The 24450-nt window shown below is 41.9% G+C and overlaps 1 protein-coding gene across 6 annotated transcripts in view; it reads left to right on the plus strand.

Moving 5' to 3' along the window:
- The window catches only part of nrxn2b (neurexin 2b), a 692879-nt gene that overhangs the window by 70571 nt on the left and 597858 nt on the right, over positions 1-24450 (plus strand). For all 6 annotated transcript variants that reach the window (XM_071478063.1, XM_071478062.1, XM_071478058.1 and 3 more), the window contains exon 2: positions 13466-14850. In XM_071478063.1, coding sequence (XP_071334164.1) covers positions 14139-14850 — 712 coding nt within the window. In that variant the 5' untranslated portion in view covers positions 13466-14138. The remainder of the gene's footprint in view (positions 1-13465; positions 14851-24450) is intronic.

Consider the following 24450-nt stretch of genomic DNA (forward strand, 5'->3'; position numbering starts at 1 on the left):
CCAGATTATGGCTGTTGAAATTATTCATTTAAAAGAGCTATTTGTACGTTTTTGCGACATAGCTAAAGTTAGAATTTACAGCTGTTTACTTACCAGTCTTGAGGAAAAGTTGCAAGTTCAGTATCAAACTTCATTCCTTTATTCTCCAGTGGTGTAAAGCATCTCTATGATGTCTTTTCTTCAACTGAAGTTAAAGCAGGCTAACCAGCTAGCCCCGGCCCATCTTACCACTTTCAGATAGTGACTCACTGTATCCTCCGATGTGCCCTGAAGAAGCAGCACAACATTTTTGTGCATTGTTAGCACCATAAGCATCATATCTGCCAGATGTAATCGCAATATGATTTTCTTATATAATATATAATTATATAAGCACCATTATGAATGGAGTGGCATTGAAGGTCTCTATTACATCAGAGCAAACATTGTTTTTTTAATTATTACAGTCTATATTTACTAATAAATTAATACTTAAGGAAGGGTAAGGAGTAAATCGACGTAAACATGCAGCTTTTCAGAGGCATTATCTTGGTTTCATCTGTGTTATTGGGGGACCAAGTGTGTGTGTGTGTGTGTGTGTGTGGGTGTGTGTGTGTGCTGCATGGACTCAGAGGTTAAAGGTATCTCTCTGCATCAGCAAGTAGTCGATGCACTCTTAGATGAAGATTAGGTATTGTTATAGTGCGAGGAGGAAAAGCTATAGTCCATGTAAAACACACATGCAGTCGAGCATGCAGCACTCACAGCTGTCCGTTACCAGCGCGCTGCACAAAAGAAGCCCCAGCGCCTGTTATGATGCCAAATCAATAGGTGAGCGCATTGACTTCATCTCCAGATAACGCGATCATCAGCATCATACATACATCTCAGTAAACAAACACACCTGAGACAACAGCCACACCTCCTGCTCTGCAGACGGATTTTACAAGGTCATAGTCAGTGCGTTTCGTATTGATCAGCTGAACCACTGTCTTTTAGGTTTTTCCACTTGGTTTTGGCAGTAAATCCTGAGGCACTGAGTGGTTTCATTTGGCCTCAGAGGCAGCCGGTGTAATATTATTTTATTCCAGGGGTCATAATTTATCCTGTCTGTAATATCCCCACCGAGGCAGCTGGGGGGAGGATGCAGTTTGTCTTGCAAGTTCAGGTTGAATGCTCAAAAAAAATTCCTCCTGCATTTTATTTTATTTATTATTTCAGAGGGTGAGCATTAGCAGTGCTTACATAATCTGATCCTTTATTCTCAAGTGCAGCACCCCCCCCCAACACCCCACACCCCCAACCCCCAACCCAGCCTGTGTCTCCTCTCCTCTCTCTTCTGCCTAACCTACTTCTGCCCGGAGGATTGCAAATACGCACATATTCCGTTCCCTTTTTCACAGCTCCCCGTGTGCGAGTGTGTGCGTGCACGTATGTGTGTGTGTATCTAGAAGTGTACGTGCACATACAAAGCTGTGTGTCACCTCATATCTTTTCAAACCAAATTCTTGCCACTTTTTTTTTTTTTGTTCTGAGTCACAAAGCGGCACCGCATGCCTGTGCATGTTCCCGCTCCCTGAGATTTAGAGCTGAACTAAAGGAGACCTGAATCAATGTTTTCAGAGCGGCGTCGGTTCCATTTTTCATCAGTTATTCTTAGTTACTTCCTGCTTTCCTCCTCAAAAGAGGAAAGAGAACTGGAGAGAGAGACAGACTTGACACTGAGGGACGACATGCAAGAGGAGCCGGGTGAGAGGTCTTTTGTAAGACACTGCTTTCAACCATATTGCCAAAATCAATATGCCACCATAGGAAGTGCACTGAGTGAATTGAGAGGCCAATAATGAGCTCAGTGAGTCTACAAGGCCTGTGAAATTAAACACATTGCTCACCTGCTGCAAATATCAGTGGGCCTTGACTCTCAGTAATCATATCAGCACCCTAACGTCAATGGAAATCGCTAAGCTAAGGTTGAGTGGAATATCCAGACCTCGGTTTATTGCTTCAGCCGGTCCCCAGGTCTCCCGCGCGCTTCTGTTTCTTTTGATTCCTCTCAAGTGTTTGTTACAATACGACCCTCCGTCAGCAGTAGATGGGATATTGAAATGCCAGCTCCATTTACAAATCTTCAGCTGCGGTGATACCCTCTCAAAGTTTTACAGTTTATGTGTCTTCCACCCACTGGGTTTATGAGCTATGAGGTCTAAAAGCCAATAAACATTAAAGAGATTGGTAATAATCGCAGGTTTCCTTCAAGTAAGATCTGTCGCTAATGGTATTTTTATGATAGCTGCAGACAGCCGATAGAATCTTAACCAACAAAATTGATTAAACTTTGCAACTTCATTATTCCCTCCTTGACACCTCCTTGCCTGAATTAAACACTCTCATATTCTAACACTGCTTAGCAGAAAAGTATCAGCATTCCCTGTGTGAAAGGGAATCGAGCCAAACTTCCATTACAGTGATTAGTGTCAAAAGCATAAGGCCTGTTTAATTTCTGTGTTTTAATTGTGGTTACATTACTACCTCTCCCAGCTTTCAGCCTTCTATCTCCCCTTTCTCTCAGAGAGGAAAAAAAAGACAAAAAACCTCCTCTGTTAGACAAGTGCACAGGTGGCTTATGGGTAAATGGATGCTTAGGGAGGCTGGGAGGTTGGCTTCTTAAAATATGGGGCAGCGTCCCTAATAAGGTGCAAATATCAGGCCTGTGGCATGAGCGAAGCAAATTGCTTTTTGACAGTATATTTAAGATGGTAATCGACTGTCATTTACCGCAGCCAATTCGCTCTGAATTGCTACGTGTGCCTCGGCGTCCCTCCCTCTCCCGCTCTATCTCACCTCCTTTTCTTTCTGCCTGCTGTCCCTCTTATTTTTCCCGTCCGATTCTTCCATAATTCATTCGTGGTGAGAGGGCGAGGCAGTCCCCGCCCCCCAAGCCTCGCATAGATGGATAAACTCAGTATTATATTCATAAATTCAGCACTTACCCAGAGCTTAAGGAGAATGTCATGTGACACGGTGGTGTTTTACAAAAGATCACACACAAGCAGAAACTTGTGTGAACACAAAGTTTTGGGTAGCTCAGTGGTTCCCAACCTGTGGGCCATGACCCAGTGGTGGGCCGCGAAGGGATTGCAAGTGGGCTGATAAATAATGTAAATGTTTGTTTTTTTTTTAATGATTTCAAAATAAATTATCTTTAAACACATAAAAAATGTTTAAAATCTCCTTTCGTTGTTTTTTTTTCCCTTTTTTTCTCATATTAAGGCCTATCATTGTGATAAGCCAATGATGGATACTTTTATGTTGTTGCCAGACCACATGGTAACAATGGAAAAAACCCATAGCTGGTTAGGAACAGGAAGAGTTAAAAGGAAAGAGAGGCAGGAGACAGCTAAGCGATCTCACCTCTGTCAAACAGACTTTCAAATAATAAAATAAAAAGGGCCTCCTAATTTTTCTGGGCTTGGATGTGGAAGGTTGGGAACTACTTGTGTAGCCGTTTGCACAGCCATAAGATACAGCCAGGCATTTAAACAAGTGGCATTGTTGATTTCAAAACATTCAGTAAAATTACGTGCTGTGGTCAATTTTTAATCTCCCACCTCACCAACATCCATTCTAATTGCTGATGTGCTTGTTTCTTTAAGGTCTTTGCTGCCATGTTATAGGCTGGTTGACTGCTGCTGAAATGCTGCTTCTTATTGTCCACTCAGGTACCACAAATGGCTTCTAATTACACCTGACAGTGCTGCAGTTAACATGCAGGAAATATTGAATGGCTGCCGCCATATACAGCTGCTAATGGTCCCTCTTTTTGTTGATGCAGTTTTTTTTCAAAGCAATCAGTGGTTGTAGCATAATGGCTGCCTTTGAAATGCAAACACAATTTTAGTCTCTTGTATGCAAAGGCATTAAGTTGATAATTGGCACTTAGACCCTAAAATTTTGTAAGCATCGAGGAGACAGTTCCTGTAGCTGTATCTATGCATTTTTGTTACTCACTGGCTTGTCAACAAAGATTATCTCTTTATTTTAAGCTACTCAGCACAGATAATCCATTCAAAATAAAGCTTTATACATTGAATTGAACATAGAAATGAGCAATGAGCATGTTAAGATTAGCTATCTTTCTCTTTAAAGAATCAGTTCTCACTCTTTGCAGTGCGATAAAATTCATCCTTAGATTACCTAAGATTACCCCCCCCACCCACCAGTTGACAATGGCTTTAGAGAAGGCCCTGTGTCTATATTGACAGTGCAATGTTTTCCTCCTAAAATAGACACAATACCTTTGTCAACTGCACACTATCAGCTCCTCGCTCACCGCACTGAGGCGCCGGCAGGTTTTTGTCTTCTACCAAGATGGTTCTCCCTTGTCTGATGGGGTGGAGATGAAGGAAAAGAGCGAAGGGAGGAGTGTGCCATTATGTGTTTGTGGGGGTAGAAGTTGGAGGATAGTGAGCACGCATGCATCTGTGGAGACTGTGAGACTGTGGAGCGAGTTTTCCCTTCATCCTGCCTCTGCTTCTTCAAGCCTCACTTTCTTTTTTTCTGTTGCCTTCCAACCTCTCTGTCTTTCCTGTGTCCTGTCTCACTCTGTCACTTCCTCCTCTCCTCTCTCGGTCTGTCTCCTTCTCTTTTTTTTTTTTTTTCTCTCAGATAAGGCCAGCAGAGCTGCAGGCTTCTGGGCTGGTTAATTGGAACGGGAGAGTCTTGAGGCCTGGCCAGTGAGCCTTGTGCTTCCTACCAAAACATCTCCAGGCACCAAGACAACCACATACATGCATGGTATTGGCAACGACAGCAAATATGGCAATATTTCCCCTGCTATACTCCAATGGCACACGCTGATATTCACCTGAGAACCCCCCCCCCATCCCCCATCCCACCCCACACACACACAACTGTGACACAACAGAGCATAACCCAGGCCACAAACAGACCGCCCATTCATTCTGCTCTAGCGTGCACTTAAGTCAGATTCACTTCGAATTACACTTTCACCACCGGTCACACCAGCAGTGTGCCAGTGCTTACGCTGCTGAAAGGTTGGAAGAAGGTGGAACCAAAGTGGGATGGTGATGGATGGCTGGATAAACCCAGGGAGGGAGTTAAAGAGAGAGGGAGTGTGAGGAGGGAGGGGCGCGGCGGGAAATGAGAGGCATTATGAGGAGGTTAGTGTCAATCAGGGAGGAAAAAAAAAGGAGCATAGAAGGACAAGCGAAAGAGGTATTTAAAGCTCGGATGAGCAGGCGGCCATACACTGATGTTACAGTGTGCAAAAACTCTGTCAGTCTTTCTTTCCCCTCTGTCTCACATCATTGGCGCATTTCACCGCAGTACGAGGAGGGCAGCTGATGGCACGCAGATCTAATGGCGGAGTTATGCGGAGGATGACGTGTGTGTGTGTGCGCGAGTGCATGTGTTGCCACACGTCACTGTGATTCTGTCTCAAGTCGCATGGCAGCCTGTCACTGATGTCTTCTTTCTGTCTTTTTTTTTTCCCCCTCTTCAATTCTATCCCTCATGCTCAGTCTGTCTTCCCCTCGGCTCGCTCCCTCTGTCGGCCATTTTGTTGGCTGGATCAGGGATGTAATAATGTCTTTGAGTGATTTGCTAACACTGAGAGCCCTGTTTCCTCTAGTCTCTGCTGTCACCTCCCTACCATGATGCAGCACGTGTGGCTCTCTGTGCCTTTATTTGTCCATTTATGTGTTTGTCAGGCAAGTCCATTGTGTCTTGTGTCTGTAATTGATCACTGACTTGCCAGACTAGTTGAAAACAACCTCACCCACGCAGTCTTAAAGCCTTTATTACCGCCAGCCAGTGGCTATTGATTGATAAAGGAGAAATGTGGGTGACCTGTTTATCCAGAGCAAAGTAGAGTCTAAACAATGGTCACCAACGCCTCTATTGACTGATAGATGTTCGAGACTTTCCCTGTAGCTCATGAAAATAATAAAAAAATAACCACAAATATTTTATTCCTCATAATAGGTGCTGCATTCCAGTGACTGGTGAGACAAGAGAGCAGTGCCGGTGTGTTAACTGGTGCTGGTGATAGCTTGCAAACTACTCGTTGGCAAGCATGGCGGAGGCTGCACAAAAAGAAGGTGAAATCATACAATTTCCATCCAGAATGTGAAGAGTTCTTCTCTTTTCAACTGGGTGAAAGACAAGTGTGGATGTATGCTGTGCCACCAAACAGAAGCTCCATCAAAAGAGGGGAAATCTGGAGCATCACCAAAGCCACCAAACCAAAAGAAATTCAAAGTTGGCTGCTCACCAGAGAGCGCAACCCCTGCTAGGAGAGTTGACGAGCTAATGTTGTAGGTGAAACGACCTGCTGCTCAAGATAAGCAGCTAGTGAAGCCCCATTTTGCATCATAGGAAGCCAAAAAGCAGCCAGTTAGCTAGACTTCTTTGTGTAACCAGTGGAGTTGCCCCCCATTAGATAGAACGCAGGTTTGAGGCACTTCCGCATTGGCTTCACTTTTCGGACCCGGAGTCTACATCCATTCTGATATATAGTGTATGGTTGATGCATGTCCATCTGAAGAGACATGCACAACTGCAGCCAATAGGAACGCTCTCTCTCTCTCTTGCCTCTCTTGCCTGTGATTGGCCAAAGACCCCCATCTCAGATTTCCTAAAGCCTGAAAGCAGATCCAAGAGGAGGTGCACATGTCTAGTTTGCTCTCAGACCACTAGAATTACAATATGCTGAAAGGTGATAATGGGATTTTTTCCCATTGATGCCTTATTGTATCAATTTGAAAGCTGGTCCCAAGCATCTCATGTAATTCAAATACAATTAGCCCAAATAAAAAGCCTCAAATTGGAAGAACAGTCTGGGCTGTCTTTTTCTCTCAGAGCTTGGGTTTGGTTTTTCCTCTCGCCAAGGCTGAGGTCAGGGATCTTGTCTGTAAAAAAAAAAAAAAAGTCTGGGACCACTGGTCTAAAGCAAGCTGCAGAATATACAATATGTGGTTAAGTGTGGTTATGTTTCACCGCATGCTTTTTATACTATTTCCCAACTCAGCCTGTATGACTGCTGCACCCTCACAACATTTCAGCTTGCAGAGCAAATTCTTTTACTCCCCCATGATTCACACTGTCAAGGTGTCACGGCAAAAGGAGCAGCGAGGAGTCCCGCTAAAGTCATTATTAATCTGGCTGTTACAGACCTAACAGCAAGGCTAAAGCCCTTGATCTGTTTCATTAGCATCTCCTCATCAGAGCTAAGTGCAGTTAGCACTAACAGCCAGAGCTAGTCACCAGCGGCTTACAGCCGACGAGGCTGATCAAAGGCGGAGGTTTGATGTAGAATAAAGGCCCCCGCTCACCTCTGTGCTGGCTCACGTGGTCCGCGTATGACTGGAGGGCTGCGTCATGGAGCCCAGCTTTTTTGCAACACTTATTAGCTCAATTTTTTTTTTTTTTTAACACCCGGCTCTGAGGTGCTCTGTCTCCTCAATGTTGTTCTTTGAAACGAGGGTTTGTTCATTTTTACAATATCGTGCCTTTGTAATTCCTTCTTTCAATCCCTGAGTCGTTAGCCTGTCTCTTCGTTCTGGGGCTGCATTTCAGTGATGTCAGATAGGAAGAGATTTGATGTTTTTAGGAGGAAAAAATCAAGCACAAGCACCACGTCAGCACGGAAGTATGGTAGAAACAGTGAACAACATTTTTGATTCATTAGGGAAGACCTTCTCCTTTGCTCTTCATATCAAATTACCCATCAGTAATTGGTCTTCACATTTCATTTTAAATGGTAAAAGTGTACTTTTGCTAATTAGCTAGCTGAGGTCAGACCACAGAAGCTCTCTCAGGCTTGTGTGTCTTGTGTTTTTGCTCAGAGTTACAGCTGAAACACACAAAGCTTTTATTTCATGAAAACGTCTGACATCCAAAGCTCCCGTCTCTCTTATCTCTCTGGCCCACTCACTTGATCCTTGATGGAAACGTCTTGGCAACAGCTCTCTCTTCCCATGCTTCTCTTTGCTGCTCCCTCTCCCACCACTTCTTTTTTGTTGTTTTTTTTTTCTTCTTTTTTTTCAAATTCTTCTTCTCCATCTTGACCAGGAATATTAAAAGTGGCTCAGCGTGCCTCTCTGGTTAATTAGAGCACAGCAGCAGCAGCAGCAGCAGCCTCGCGCTGACGGATGGTACGCTGCTGAGCTTCTCACTGGCCAGGATTAATAGCTCCTGTCTGACTAGGATATGGTCTGTGTGTGTGTGTGTGTGTGTTTGTGTGTGTGTCTGCTTGTTTGCATGTGGAAACTGTGCATATGATGCATATACATAGTTGTATTTGTGCATAGGAAAACTATTTGCATGTGTAAATATTTGTGTGAGCTAAACCTCTATTATCCTTTGCCTGGATTATTGTACTGTATAAATATTTCATACTCTTCAAGTTGTTTTTATTGCACTTGAAAAGTGTTTCAGTGTCATATTTACAATTCTAAATAAGGTGTCGCCCCTTCGGAGGAAAGAAAAAAAAAGAAGCACAACGCTGAACTCTGTGTAGCACTGGTGGGCAGTAAAAGTATTCAAGCCAGACTTCACCTGACTGTCTGTGAGCTGAGTGTTTGCGGAAGGAGGAAGATGAAAGCCTGGCACAGCTTCACACAACAGGTGTAGTCTGGTCTGTGGGGAATCTGGAGACCTGGGGCCAAGGCGGAGCTCTGCAAGAGGTGGATTAAACACAGAAACAAACACATTTATGGCAAGGCATAAAGCAAGCGTGTGCAAACACAGTGAAACTCATTCTTCCACAAGAAAAAAAAAAAACAAACAAAAAAAACAAAGCACAGAACAAAAACTCCTTCAACCACACACAAGCACAAGCTCTCCATGCCCAATTTGAAATACTGTATGTTTGCATTTGCTCCAGGATGTAGACCAAGATCATAGCGGTTGACTGTTCCTTAGAGAAGCAGACCTTAGGTGAAAATACAGACACCACACCCTTCTCTTGGTCTGACATATTTGGTTTCTGCATGTATTTTGGCAAATGCATAAGTTAGCTCGATGTCAAGCTTTTTTCATTATGGTCTTGATGTCTCTGTGCTAATGCTGGTGTAGCCAAGCTGCTGAAGGCAGGAAAATCACGTCACCTGGCTCAAATGAATCCTGTAACATAACGGCAGTCACCGAGTGCCTCCAGTTGGTGGAGACAAATCAGTCAGACAGTTTTGTGCCACAGACTTTATAAAATGCAACTTGTTAGTATTTTGTTTTTGTCATAGGATTGAAAGTGTTTGTCAGAAGTGATGGGATAGAAAATAAGAAACGGGACAGTTTCTACTGTGGCACAGGCAAAGCCAAAGACTCTTAAAGAGTTGGAGCAAAGTTTCTGTCAAGATCTCGTGCCAAAATGCCTCACAGCTCACATGACAATGCAGTTATCCTGAGGGCTGCAGAGCCTTGCTTGGATAAGAGGCCGGGTTAGGGTGTATGAGACTGGGTACAGATTTTTATTTTTTTTTTCAGTCTGGTTGCCCTGCTCTGCTGCAGCTTAGCCAAACACTGTGAACAACAGAGCCGTCCTTTTTCTTCAGGAAGGAATTGAGGCAGATGGATGTCACGCTAGCAGTTGGAGGGGTGGGGGTGGGGGGGTGGGGGCAAACATGTTATTTTGGATTGAAAGTGGACCGAAGTTTGATCACACAAACCATTTGTAAAACAATGCTGCAGCCAAATGCTGCAGAAGAGACATTGTGGAGTACAACTGTGACAAAACTCCTAATCCCAAATGCGGGCATAAATATAGACACATACACACGGATGCACTTAGTATACAGTACACAATCCAGATGAACGCTGCACTGTCACACAAGGACATTTGCTTTGCTGAATGCAGGCAGCTGCATGCGCAACTAGAATCAATCACAGCCACACACACACACTTACACATTCAGCACAACCCCTGGAGCTCTAGTTATCTCTTGAGGCTTGTTATGTTTCGTCAGTGTCCTTGGGATTTAATAGCGCCATCAGCCAAGTCCACCAATACCCCATGATAACTAGCAACACAATGCACGGACGATAACACTGAAACTCAACAACATAGTAAACCTTGATAACACACAACACAGTGGAAAGACCAGGAAACACTGCCTCTGTGTGTAGGGGTAGAGAGTCCCCAGCCAGACAGAAATAACTTGATGAATATTTAATTTGGCCAAGGAATATTCCAAATCTATTTACCCATAAGGGACACAGATGTGGTTAAAGGGATGGTTGATTAAACAAGTGTAAGCTCTCAAATTGCTCACAAAATGCATTTCTTTTGGTCCCAGTGTTGAGGGGATTTATCATGTTTCTGTTGACTTTCATAATGGCAATTAAAGCAATGTCATGATCTGTGTGTGTGTGTGTGTGTTTGGGGCTGGGAGGTTCATGATGTAGTTTATGTCTGCACTTAAGTGGTGGTTTGCTTGCTTCAGTATGATCAGGAATACACTTATTCTAGGTATAATGTACCTATCCAGATCTGAACATGCGTCTTGCCTGTCAACAGGACCTAAAGTGTGTTTCCTCTCACAACTGCTGTTGATGAATCCTGTGAATCACACCTGTTAGTTTAGAGACAGTACATATGTGTCTATGCTAGCATGCGCAAACATGCAGATTGGGCTCTGTTACTCACAGACCAAAAATAAACCAGCCCACTTCCATCACTCCAAGAGGCATGTTGTGCCTGCTGTGTTTTAGAAGACGCTTTTCTAACAGTGTTTCACAAGTCTGACATACAGTAAGACTTGTGTTCTTAGGCCTAGATGTGTAGAGCGGGAATCATGACGGGCCACATGCAGGGCTCCAAGCCCCCCCTTTCGCTGTCAGAGGCTGAAAAACCTTAAATCAGACAGCAGACTACAACATCTCCAGCTGAAATTTAAGAAGCTAGATGTAAGGAAAATTGCAATACATACAAGATAAGCCTAACTCCAACTGTGTTTTTTTTTTTTTTTTAATTAATTTTTTTTTTTGTGCTCATGATCACAAGTATGCTGATATCCACAGGGGGCAATATTAACTGGTTTTTGACACTATGGGATAAAAAAATTGTGTTATTGATCATCTAAGCCAACCCACAAAGACTAAAAAAAAAAAAAAAAAAAAAAAAATTCTGAACGCCTTATTTATTTATTTATTTTTCTATAGATTTTTTTCTTCCTCTCAATAAATCGCAATAAATCTAATTATATGTAACTCATATATCAATATCAATAGCAATGACTTATGTTAGGTATGTTATGTCATGTCTTGTTATGCTATCACTTTCTCTGTCTTTATCTTGCTTCACCAAATAAAATAAAATAAAATAAAAAATACCAAAAAATGTATAGTATATGTTACATATTTGATTTTGTTTAGCTTGTGTTTGCCATGATTGGATCAAGCAGCAAACAAACAGCAATTTCACCCTATTGTTAGAACTGTGAAATCACTTAAAATATCATTTACTATGAAGCCATCACAGCTATGTTCATATTTGTAGTATTGAAGAGTTGTGAGTTGTGCTATTGTCTTGAAAAAAACATTAGATTAATTAACTCTTGTGTATATTTTTTCGAAAGATGCAACACCCATTTTTGCTCTCAGCTACCTAAGCAAATTCATTTTCTCCCTATCTAAAACACTTGAATACCAAGCCTGATGTGCACTGTGCTTCCAATGTTGAAAATACAAGCTTGCGAGTTCCATTTGAAGACAACATAACTTTCTCTTCCTCGCAAACACGGACATCACTCAGAGAAAAAAACAGCCCTGATGGTGGTTGTTTTCCCCCCCTCTTCTGTTTCTCACAGCTCCTTCTGTCCTCCCTCATCTTTCTCCATTGACATTAAGCCTCGCCCCTCTGAGATCATGATTATGCAGCCTTTCCCTCGCTCTTTCTCTCTCTATCTGTATTTCTCCCACCCTCCCTCCCCTCCTCTGCATGTATGCTAGTATCATTGCTGTTGTCACTTTGAAGCCGTGCAGAACAGCACAAGGGAGCATGAGTAGTGGTGAGCGTAGCTTTAATTGTAGACTGTCTGCGATGGAAAATATAACTCACTCAAGAAATAATGGCTAGGGATTAGGTCGAGCCCCAGGGTCAAGACCAGCTATTCAGATAGCTACATAGATGAAGCAGTACTCCACTCTGAAATGCATTTAATTTAATAATGTGTGTTTGCATATGCATGCCCAAAGTGTGTGTGTGTGTGTGTGTGCCACAGTGGAAGGATAAATCAGTGGGGGAACAGGATGACAACACCCCCTTCCATAGGGCACGAGGGGGTCACTGTATGGTTTGATGGGTATGAAAATGATGCAAATCATATACTGTGACCTTTACAGTCACCAGATCTCAACCCAGTTGAACACCTATGGGAGATATTTGACTGATATGTTAGACAGCGACTCCACCAACATCATCAAAACACTAAATGAGGTAATGTCCTTTGGAAGAACGATGCTTCATCCCTCCAGGAGAGTTCACAGACTTGATGAATCAAGGCACATTGAAGCTGTTGAGGCAGTATGTGGTGGTCCAACGCCTTAATAAGACACTTCATATTGGTTTTTCTTTAATTTGTCACCCGTCTGTAGGAATATGGATCGACAATACAGGTGAATAAGTTAATAATGAGGGAACAAAGTCTAGACTTTCTGGATCCATTGATGCCTTACCTTTGTGTCTGATGACCAGTGGAGATGCTTTCAGTCCCGTTTGTCTGTTTAATGGCTTTCAGCCGTAAATGTCTGTGTTTAGCTTCAGAGGGTGTCTCTGACAGATGACGGTATTCGATGACATCATCTTTGTTTTTTGCATTCCTATTGTAATGTTCAACGACTCAACATTTTTTATTTATTCTGAAGATCTCACCTGTTTAACTCCAATCGTTTCTGCTGTTTTTCCACAACCGCAATGTGCGTACAACTGCAGTGATGTAACCGTGGCATCCACTCCAACCTGGGAATTACTGATTTGCCGAAAAGTGCATTTGTATAACACTTTTCTTCACTGCATACGAAACCATTAGCTTAAGGTTTGATACATGGCTTGAGATATCTATTGATGTTACCAAGACCGAGCAGATGAAATAAGGCATTCATATTGTGCAGGCACCTCTGGGAAGCATGGCACCATGCAAAACTCAAAAAGCTTGTTTATCCAGACAAACTTTTATTTTTTTAACTGTCAGCTTTCAACTGAAAAAAGCGAGGGGATTTTTATATTCAGTTCATGGTGTATAAAACTGCAAGCAAACTCAAATTATACAAGAAAAAAAAAGGGAAATGAAATATTTTGTAAAAAAGCCTCCAAGGCAGAATAATTGCTAATTTGATTAACTTGTCCTAGCATGTGTCAGTGTTTTGTATAGACAGTCTCAATTTTGTACAGTCAGGGTGAAATGCACTGAAGGATGTTTGCATCCTTGTGATTTATGGCTGTTTTTTTTTTTTTGTGTGTTTTTTCCAGATACCCACCTGCCACCATAATGATGGGACCCATACCAGCGTAAAGCCTCGTGTTCTATATGTTTCCGGAGAAGAATGGGTTTACGCTGAAAACATGAACACGTCGCCAGCTCTATCAGACACCAGCAAGCTCTAATACCCGTCTACTCCACGGCTCCCTCTCGTTGGCTCATTTTCTTCTGCTTGCATTCCCCTTAAAGAAAGATCACAATTGGATAACTCTTCCCCCAAGCTTTTGGCAGCAGCTCACATTTCCTGGAAATTGCACTGAGATCTGGATTCTAGAGACAAACATTCTATTTTCGGTCCAGGGGAGACCAAGAGGCTTTTGAAGAAACGGCTGTGTTGAAATTATCATACCCCCCCCCCCTCTTTTACTCTCCCGCTATTCCTCATTCCTTTCCTCCAAGTCCCAGAGGCACCAACTGATGGAGAGACGAAGGAGAGAGTCAGGATAAGGACAAGAATTAGAGCATCAGAGAGAAGGGGAGATAACTGCTGATTCAGGAAAATTGTAGTAGGGCCACTGCGAGGATTGCTTTCCTCAGCTGGCTTTATATCCCAGTTGTTCAGTGTTATATAATAATTGCTGTTTACATTTGAAATCTGTTTGCTACACTGAAAACCTTACCTCTGTGGTTCATTACACCTATAAGACAAAGTAGAGAAGGAGCATGACAAGGGGGTTAAGATTCCTCTGTTGGCCCCTGTGGCCTCTGGCCTTCCTCAGCCTGCTCAGTACGGTGAAAATGCTGGAATTTGGTGGGGCGCCTGGCCAGTGGGCACGCTATGGGCGCTGGGAAGCTGGATCAGTGGGCGAGCTAAGCTTCAGTCTCAAGACCAACATTAGCAAAGCCTTGGTACTCTACCTGGACGATGGCGGCAACTGTGACTTCCTGGAGCTGCTGATTGCTGGCGGGCGCCTCCAGCTTCGCTTTGCCATCCACTGTGCCGAGCCGGCCACGTTGCACATGGAGACACGGGTGAACGATGACCGCTGGCACATGGTCTTGCTCACCCGCAACTTTCGCGAGACCCTCTTGATGGTGGACGGAGAGACAAAAGTGGCTGAGGTCAAGTCCAAGAGGAAGGAGATGGCGGTGGTCAGTGACCTGTTTGTGGGTGGGATCCCACCTGACGTGCGACTGTCTGCACTGACGTCCAGTACAGTGAAGTATGAGCCACCCTTCCAGGGTTTGATCTCCAATCTCAAGGTGGGGGAGATGCCTCCTACTTTGTTAAATAGCCAGGGCATTCAGAGCGACCTGGAGTACCTGTGCACCAAACAGAATCCATGCTTCAATGGAGGGTTTTGCTCTATTCAGTATGGAGAAGTTCACTGTGACTGCACCCACACCCGCTTCAAGGGGAAGTACTGCAAGGAAGGTAAGGAACCATCACAACGTACCGGCTTTAGCCTGATTTAATTGCATTGCTAGAGTACGCTACCCATTAGCTAACTTACATCTGTTGTAGGTCTATTTGCTTGGTTACTCAAAAAGCTTTATTATATCATGAGATGTTGGAGATTTACCTTTGAGGTTTTTGGTGTCTGTGTAGCAGTTCAGTTTCCTGAGGGGTCAGCACCATTAGAGGTTCTGCATAGTGAGGCAAGTTGCAGAGTTCTGATGTGTATAAATTATACTAAATTGGTCTTTTCTTGACCTTTTCAAGTCTGTTGCAGAGAGGTCACATGTGAGTCATTTCAGTGGTGGGAGGCGACAGCATGTTGGTGTTCTAGTAGGGTTTAATAGTGGAGGTATAGACCCAGTGAGGGCCAAGAGGATGGATGATGTGCTTCTTTCTTAACAAGCTACCTGAGGCAGACTTTTTGCTATTTCAGTCTTCCATTGTCAAAATTGTTTCTTTGCCTGAAAGATTGAGTTGTTGAAGAAAAAAAGAAAAATCAGGATTATGTGAGTCATACTAGAGTTTCAGAACATGGCACAGGTGCTACTTTGAATGTAGCTGGATTTTTTTTTTTTGAAAACAATACTTAACATCAAAGGTGCTGAATATCTAAACAGAATATTTCAAATGCAAAATCACACACTGAAAGTCTGCTTTTTGACTGGCTTTCTTTCCATCTGTTCTCTCTCTTCCTTCCTTCTTTTTTCTTTCTTTCTATCTTCTTTCTTTCCTTCTTTCCAAGCCTATTGTCTCTGGCGCACACCCTGCTCTTGCCTTCATTTGCTCTTGGGTTGTGCTCCCGTGCTGTCAGCTCATGTCAAACTCTGTTCTGTTTTAAACCTCTGGCTCCCTTCTTCACTGACACATCCCATTTCCATATCTATGGTTTTCCCCCCTCTCCTTCACATTCATCCATCTCTCTGTTTCTCTTTCGTCCTGCAGCATTTCCTTTATCCGCCTTCTACCTTCTCTTCTCATGGCTATCTGGGCTTTCCATCTCTCCTCACCTCCCTCTGCCTCTATGTCTCTTCTGAGTTCACTCCCTTACTCCAATTATCTCTTTTTCACCTTTACCCACTCTCAGCACTTCGTACTCCCGCCCCGCCTCTCCTCCCCCTGCACTTATCTCCCCTCTCTCTGTCTTTCATCCTGTCTCTCCACACCTTGCTTGTGAATTCTCTCATTCCCTATGCAGCCATCAGAAACTGCACGCTCTGTCTTGATCATTTGTACCGGGGGGTGGGGGACACCTTCTAAATTACCTACATTTGTTTCTTTGTTACATGTACTATTAATATAAAACTACAACCTCCGAAATAATCAATAGACTCAGTAGCTCCTACCTTGTTCTGTGTGATGAAATGACTTGTAATTACTGAATCTTCAAAAGGTAGATAACTACTTTGCCACAGTTATGTGGCGATTGTTTGAAGGCTTGCATTTTTGTGCTACTCACAGATAAGCTCTGACAGCCCTGAAAAAGGGAACAAACACAATATTTTGTTCAAATTTTTGCTAGTGAATTGCTTTTGATAGATCTAAAGTAATAAGAATAAAATCGGCATGCAGGCATGATTTAGATCAAAGCCTTTAAGTTGTTTTGATGTGGAAAGGCTTTAACAGTTTAGTGTGAGAGTCTGTAATGTTTCGTCTTTTGTGTCCTTTTCGGAAGAAGCCAAAGCAAAGCAGACTCTTCTATTTCTCGTGGATGAGTTCTTCTTTTTAGTGAACCTATAGCACAGCAAATGATGTCACTGCTGGACAGCAGTATAGGTCTGTATCTTTCTTTCCTCCTGTCTCTCTCTCTCTCTCTCGCTCTCTCTCTCTCTCATATTTCACAGTTCCTTTAATTCTTCAAGCATTTTCTCCCTCTCTCTCTCTCACTGTGTGTGCTCTGTGTCAGATTGCTGTGTGGTTGCTGGAAGCAGATACTGCTGCCTGGCTCTTGGCTAAATTGAGAGTGGAATACCAATGCAGTGCTACAGTGACTGCGGGAAACATTTGTCCTTTTGAAATGGAGAGAGACAGTAAGATAGAGGGAGAGGATGGAGGATGGAAGTAAGGAGGAGAGAAAACGGAACAAGAGGAAATCGGGGCGAGAGAGAGAGCACGATGACTAATCAACAGCGAGAAATGGAGGGGAGAGCAAGAATGAGAAAGACAGCACAGAGATATTCATTTGCTCAGTGTTAATTTATTTTCAGAGATGTTCTTTGGTTTGAGGACTGTAAAGTGGGTCATTATGGCTGACTTCCAGTGCAGCGGTGTATTTATTCCTTTTATCTAACACGTGGGCGGGAATGTAAAGGTCCCCCCCCTCGCTTTTAGTTGGTTTTAAGACACTTCAGATGTCTGTACTAACAAATCCATGTCTTGCTGTGTTAGCTCTGTGGTGAAGGGCCAGTGTCAAAGGAAAGCTTGTTTTTAAAGGGCTGCTGCCTGCTCACTTCAGAGAGGGAACATTTTAATGATGAGATGTGGCACTTGCAATATATTCATGCGTCTAGTTCCAGATGATTCATGATGTACTACTTGATCATTTAGGCATTTAGCTGATGCTCCTCTTCACAGAGATGTATAATCCGTAGAATATGCTTGGATTCTTGCATCACTGAAACTGCAAACAACAACAGCAACCACAACAAAAAAAAGCTCTCAGCAACAGCACACAGCTATACAGTAATTATGGTGGTATTATGTTGGCTCCCGCTCTACCCATGCAGATTGTTTTGGTGTTGTGTATCCATGTTGTGAGGTATATTAGATTTCTGCTTCACTCTCTAGACAGTGGAGGAAGGGGCGAGTGATATGAAATCATTTCCTTCAGGAGAGGCAAGTAAACTTTTATTGCCTAAGTGCGGAAACGGGAAAAGCGAGAGATGTGCGAGTCCTTGGCGATTAGACCCCCACCGTGATGTCATCATATTAGAAAAGAGCTGAGGCTTTGTGTCGTGCCCCCCCCAAGCTTCTTTTGTAGTTTTTCTACTTGAAGCAGGCCATTGTGGGCAATACTGGAATTTAATTAGGTTTTTGTATCCATGTAATGCAATGAAATATTTTTGATTTATCTGGTATTCAGCTTAGCGGATGAGACAAAAACAGATTTTTTCCATCTGGTTATTATCTCCATAGACAGTTTATTTGATTTTTGTGAAAATGTACTTTATCAAGCTATTTGCTGATATTGAGATGAAAAATGACATGACACGGTGAAAAGACACACTGATAGAGGATTTTATCTGTATTGTTCACTGTCAAATGGAACTTTATTTGTGTTGTTCTTACAGAATAGGAGAAATTACATTTTGAAATTTCTGGCAGAAAGACAGTAGTTCCTGTAAAATCTCAAATTGAGGACTTTAGATTATCCAGAGTAGCCACACTTTCCAGTCATGGTGTTTCTGGCATTTTAGTGTTAACGTTATTTAAATGTAATTTTTAAATACTGTGAGCAACACAATTAGAATTCTCTTTATATCCATTAATTGGGGAGGGAGCAGATGTTTACTCAGAACCTGGCCAAAGAAAGAGCGGTATTAGAAGATGTATCACTTATTACCATTTCTATTGAATTTAGGGATGTAATAATAGTAAACTGATATTTTGTTGCAATATTTGTGTGAAATTGATCAGTTTAAACATGAACGTGCATCCAATATGGCCGCCACTCAGAACTGCAGCTCATTAGCAGCCTGTTTGTTTCTGAAGATGCTAAAACAGCCTTTTCACATGTGAGTGGGAAGAAGCTCTAGGATGTAAATTACAAAAACAATGGCTAATGGGCTTTTACAGAAGAAAATAAAATAAATGAATAAAACAGATGTTTTTCATGGACACCAGATAATTATAGAAAAGGAGGCCCATCCTTCAGAGAGAGCCGAAGACGGGGATTTAAGAGAGAAGAGAGGCTGCTTGTTAATATGTAAATATAGTTTGATAATCTGGAGTTTTGAAAGAGTTGTTTAGATACATTTATGGATTAAAGCAAATATTTTGTTGTGATATTAAGTATCAAACAATAGTGGTACCTTATGGGAGCAGCCAAGCAATCTTGACTTGGTATAAAATTCACTTTGATGGACAAACTTGATCCCAACTATTAAACATTTTATTCTTGTTACTGTTAATAAGCTTCTCAATAGCATTTAGACACTAAAGTCATCCCCCAAACCCAACATTAAAGGCAAAAAAACAAAAAAAACAAAAACATTTTAAACCCATAATTTATTTAAAAATAGTGTTTTTCCTATAACGATATACACTACTGGAGCGGGAATCAACAAATATACAAATTTATGCAACAATCTAAAACAATAGCCTGCACAGGAAGTTGCACTATGCAGCCTCTGGCAACTGCTGTTATGAAGCAGCAAAGAAGAATGATTTCTAGCGTAACATTAGCCGATGGGTCACTAAAAGGTGGACCACAGTCCAGGTCCAGATATAAATCCATAAATTATTGAGAATTATTACATTTTGACTGAGTGTTTCTGTTTTAACCAGCAAATGTTGTGATTCATTTTACATTTATCCAAAAGATTGCAGCTCCTGGGATTTGGATATTGCACTAGGCCATATTGCAATTTTGCTGAATTGTGCAGCCCTAGTTTCTACTGTAAGAAAAAGAGAGATTCTATGGCATTCACATATTTGTTCATTTTTTTCAAAGGGGTTTAACCTGAGCCATTCCATACAATGGCTGCAACCATATCACATCCATACAGGGTAGTAGTATACAGCTGTTACAGCTTAAAAAGATTATTTTTAATGCATTGGTATTGGATTGGTACTCAGTATTGGCCAATATACAAGTTCAGGTACTAGGGATCAGGTTGTAAATGGATGGATGGTGGCTTTGCTGGACAACATTGAAGGTTTGATTAACAAAAGTGGAAATACAATTTAATTGAATTAAATTAAAACAAAAATAAACAAACAAACCAAAAAAAAAACATATATATGAATATTTGCCAAATACAACATTAATATTAACAGAGAAATGGCTGGTTTGGTCTGCCATCCCCTTTTCTAATACTCTTGAATACAAGGCTTTGGAAGTGGCAGGCTTTGATGTACACATAAGAGCATATGAAAATGGAGTTTGACACAGACAATTAGCTTTCAAGTCCGTCTGAAGCAGAGAGGGAAAGGTGAACTTCTAACCATGTGATAATGGCCGCACTGTGTTACATTAATCCTCTCAAAACATGCACATTCAGCATCCATGCTTTGATGGCCTTGTTTGGACCAATGATTGAAAGAGAAGCTATTCGCCACAAAGGTATAATTTTCTACAAAATATTGTCTGCCAGACTTTTGAACTCCTCTGTAATGATGAACGTCAACCGCAAGTCGAATCAGTAAAATCTGAAAATCGAATATGGCAGCGGAGGTTTTGTAATTTAAGGAGGTTGTGCCATCTCATCTTCTTCAAGCATATTTTTTTATTCCACTCTCTTTGTATCAGTATCTTCTGTTGCATTCATTTGAACACCAGTGATATCACTCAGCTGTTAGATTCCTTCATCCATGTCTGGCAGGTTTTGGCATTTTGCTAACTTGCATCAATGTTGTTCAGGTGAAGTGGGAGGTTGCTGAGACACCAACTGACCTCTGACACTACAGACAAAATTCAGATTTTACCTCACATATATCACAATCAATGTTATGATAAACATCATGCTAAACATCATGTGTAGGAGTATCTTCCCTGCTATAACCATGGATTCTGTTAGTACTAGCTTGCATTTTGAGGTGGTTATGGGCAAGACTTTTATTATTTGAGGTTGTAATTAAAGCTGCTATGTGCCTCTGTGGGCCATTGTTTTTATAATTGATTCTGACCCTGGCTTTATTCTCTGCTGACCCCCAAACGGCAGTACAGGGCGAGGCGGCTATAAGCTCTCAAGTTAGGGTAATTAGAGGTTGAATGAATTTGTGAAAATGACTCCTGTGATATTAGTACATCCATTTCCCCAACAAACAGTCTTTCAGGTTGCCATTAAGGCTGGATTTGCACCTATTTATTTATTTGTTTTCTTTCAGCCTCCCATAAATTGCCATTCAGAGCTCAAGCTGTTAGAAATGGTAAATGCAGATTATCCAGTAACCTCATTAGAATTCAGTGAAAGCAATAGAAACAATGTGACACTTCTCTCTTCTGGACTTCAGAATAAAACTAAACTGAAAATCAGCATGTATTGAATTTATTGACCTCTGTGGCCATTCCCCTCTATCAATTTGCAAATGCACCGCTCAGTGAATTTAATGACTTACATATTGATTCTTTTTTAAGGCCAGATGCTGCAATTTCCAAAGTGACAGAGATTTATTTTGTTAAAATCTTATTTCGTCATTAAAGTGTAAAAGGGAGTCGACAACTGGGAGTGTTTTAGATGTTTATTGAGTGCATCTGATGAATAGGTATGTTTCTTTTTTGTCCAGGCTACTCTATGCACATGCCTACATTCTGAGGTATTTAGCATTTTTAAGTTTCTAGTTCATGGTCTTCCACTTTTCTTGCATTACTACTGTGTGTATGAGCAATAGCTATAACTTTTCTGTACATTTGGGAAGTTTGTTGTCTTAGTTGGATAATCCATCGGCCACATTTAGGTATACAAATTCATATTCATACTAACATGACAATGTGCTCATGGCACTTTTGGGAGATGATGTGCAGTCTGTTTACATTTAAATAAAGTAATCTTCCCTCACCTAATCAGTTTTTTACAGCATGCTGCACAATTCACTTCTTCTTTATAGCATGTGACAGGAAATGATATCTGGCAGTGTCACAGGAAAGTGGCTGTTATCGGTTCACATTTACAGTCTGTTCTCTGGCAGTGAAATAAGCACTCTAGCACTGTTTTTAAGGAAAAATGGTTCATGCCGCAGCCCTTTTGCTCTACAGTGTCATGTCGAGAAATGTTCAGAAACAGCTGCTTAGCTCATTACCACTACACTGCTCTCCAATTCACTTTCATCATCACTTTTTTATTGTATACGTTGGAATTTAGCAGAAATCTGGGTCCCTGAGGACCCGTGCAGTTAACCGGCCTGGACCCTGCATGTCGGCAAGGCGCACCCCCTCCCTCCCCCTTAAAGCAAGAAGCCATGACCTCAGGCGGACCTCGAGCTGCAGAGTGAGAGAGCGCAGAGCTGCGTTCAGGGAGCCGAAGCGTCAATTTCAAACACACACTGTCCTTTTTATAGCCTGTGGAGATGTTTTAACACAGTCTGCCGTGAACAGATGCTATTTTCCCCAATAGCCCTGAGTAATCTGGGTTTATCAGATGTTGTAATTCACGAACAACAAGGGCTCAACGGAGCTCTTAACACCACAACACCCATGAACTTGGTATTTAATAGGCTGTAGTCTTCTATTATTTTTGGCCAAGACTTGAACACTGTCTTTTATATTAAATTACATTCAGACAGAAAGGTGATGTTGAAAATAACTTTTCCTCTTATTGTCTCAACATGTGAAATAAATAATCCCAACACCTTCGCACCCATGAACATGACATTTTGCACTGCACACTACACTGATGGAAATCATACAGACACGTTTGTTTGAAGTTTTGTTTTACATAATGAATACATTACATTAATACACTACATACATAGTTTTAAAAAGGTGGCATTTAGCCAATTCAAACTTTACATACGGTTAAATGAGGCAAATAAATGAGGCCTTTAAATAGGGCAAACGACTATTTCACATGATTGATTTCCCTTCAGCCCTGTTGCTTTCTGTTATATGTTAAATAAATCGACAGCAAGTAGAATTTCACACCTGGGAATCATCAGGTGTGAAGTTCATGGGCCAAGGTCACCAAGGGCTGACTGAGGCTGAGCAAAGAACTCCTGCACACTGTCTCGTACACCTGCAGTAAGAACGTCTCAGTGCACAGACCTCCATCAGGTTTTATCCTGTGAAAATAACCTGATGAAGATCTGTGGACTGGAATGCTGTGGATAAACTGTACTTACTTACTGCAAGTGTACTAAACAGTGTCTGGGAGGAAGATGGGTGATAAAACATTGCAGCAGATTTTCCATCAAATTTGACCTGATGGCACAAAATGCAGAATGCAGGAACAGATCTACGTGATACACACTGAGTGAGGCGGGATACTGAGCTTAAATCGTAATGGTTGGGCTAGGACGGTGAGAGAAGGGGGCTGGGACAAAGAGCAGAGGACACCAAGGAGAGTCATACATCATAGTGATAATTGTGCTCCCCATTGGCAACCACAGAGGGAGGAGGTGGAGGGATTCAGGGCTGAGTGTGGGGAAGGGGGAGGCTCACTGTCTGATAATTGAACTCCCAACTAACCTGTCCTGTATACATAAATAAGTATAGTGCTAATGAGGGGGGCTGTAGCCTTGAAGGCCGCTCCATAGATAACCTTATCGGCGATACAGCTGCCAGAATCCAAGCCATGTCTTTTTGCCTTCACCAACCAACTACACTGATAAAGTCTAATGAAGTACTTCACGCTCCGAGTCTCCACTGGATCTGATTGCTGAGATTCTGTTGGTGTTCATCAAAGCTCCTGCGTTACATTTTTGCTGCTCTGTGCTGTTGGGAGTTGATGTTTGCAAAGTGGCTGTCGTTATCTTTCTATCATTACGGCTCCCCTCCCTTCTTCTAGTTACCCAATAAGCAGTTCCCCTCAATTTCAGTTTGTGTTGGTTAGTACCCCGTGGGCACAGATGGGAAGACTGCGGAACTATTTAACTAAAGTGTAGTGAGGTTTCACTGGGACAGTTGTCCCCCTGAAGTCACAGCAGTAATAAAATTAATAATAGACTTAATTATAGACCACTTATCCAAACAGCGTTAACAAGTCCATAGTAAATAAATGAGAACAAATACCAGAGAGTGTACATTTTAATAATAAATAAAAAAATATAAGGAAATGCAGAAAATTGCTCAAGTACAGGGAAATTATTGAGAAGCATCCAGTACCTGTAGTGTAATGGTATTCACCTTGAGTGAAGGACTGGACCAAATTCTAGCAGAAGGACAAATTCAGTCAGTGACCAGAAAACATACATGAAAAACTAACCCTCTTACCTCCCCCTTTGTCAGTCTTTGTTTATTACATATTAAATAAATAACTACATTACACTGTCACGATCTGCCCCCTGTGTGACTTCAGCCTGCACTCTGTGAGGTCATTTCCTTTTTGTTTTGAAATTATTTACCTCACAAGTCCATTGTTTTGTTTTGGTTTTTTTTTTACTTCATTTTCCTGCAAGTTTGTCACCTTTGTCTTCGAAGCCAATTACTTCCTGTGTATATGTCTATGTACCTTTTTTTTTTCCTTTTCTGTTGTCGGTCCATAAAGTTCTATTAGTGTTTTTTATATCCTGCCTCCTTGTGTTTTGTCCATCTTTTGCCTGTTTGCATTTTGGTCCTTTCCCTGTCTCTACTTCCTGCGTCTCTGCTTGCACCATGCAGTCTGTGACATTATATTATAGGCAAACATAGACCTAGAAGACTTAGTTGAAGAAGAACTGCTGTTTTCCCTTGTTTGCTGGTATGGGGAGGAGAGAGAGCCTCTA

The sequence above is a fragment of the Trachinotus anak genome, unplaced genomic scaffold (assembly GCF_046630095.1).
Source record: "Trachinotus anak isolate AG129_WGS33_773 ecotype Australia unplaced genomic scaffold, CSIRO_AGI_Tana_v1 ptg000005l, whole genome shotgun sequence".
NCBI lineage: Eukaryota > Metazoa > Chordata > Actinopteri > Carangiformes > Carangidae > Trachinotus > Trachinotus anak.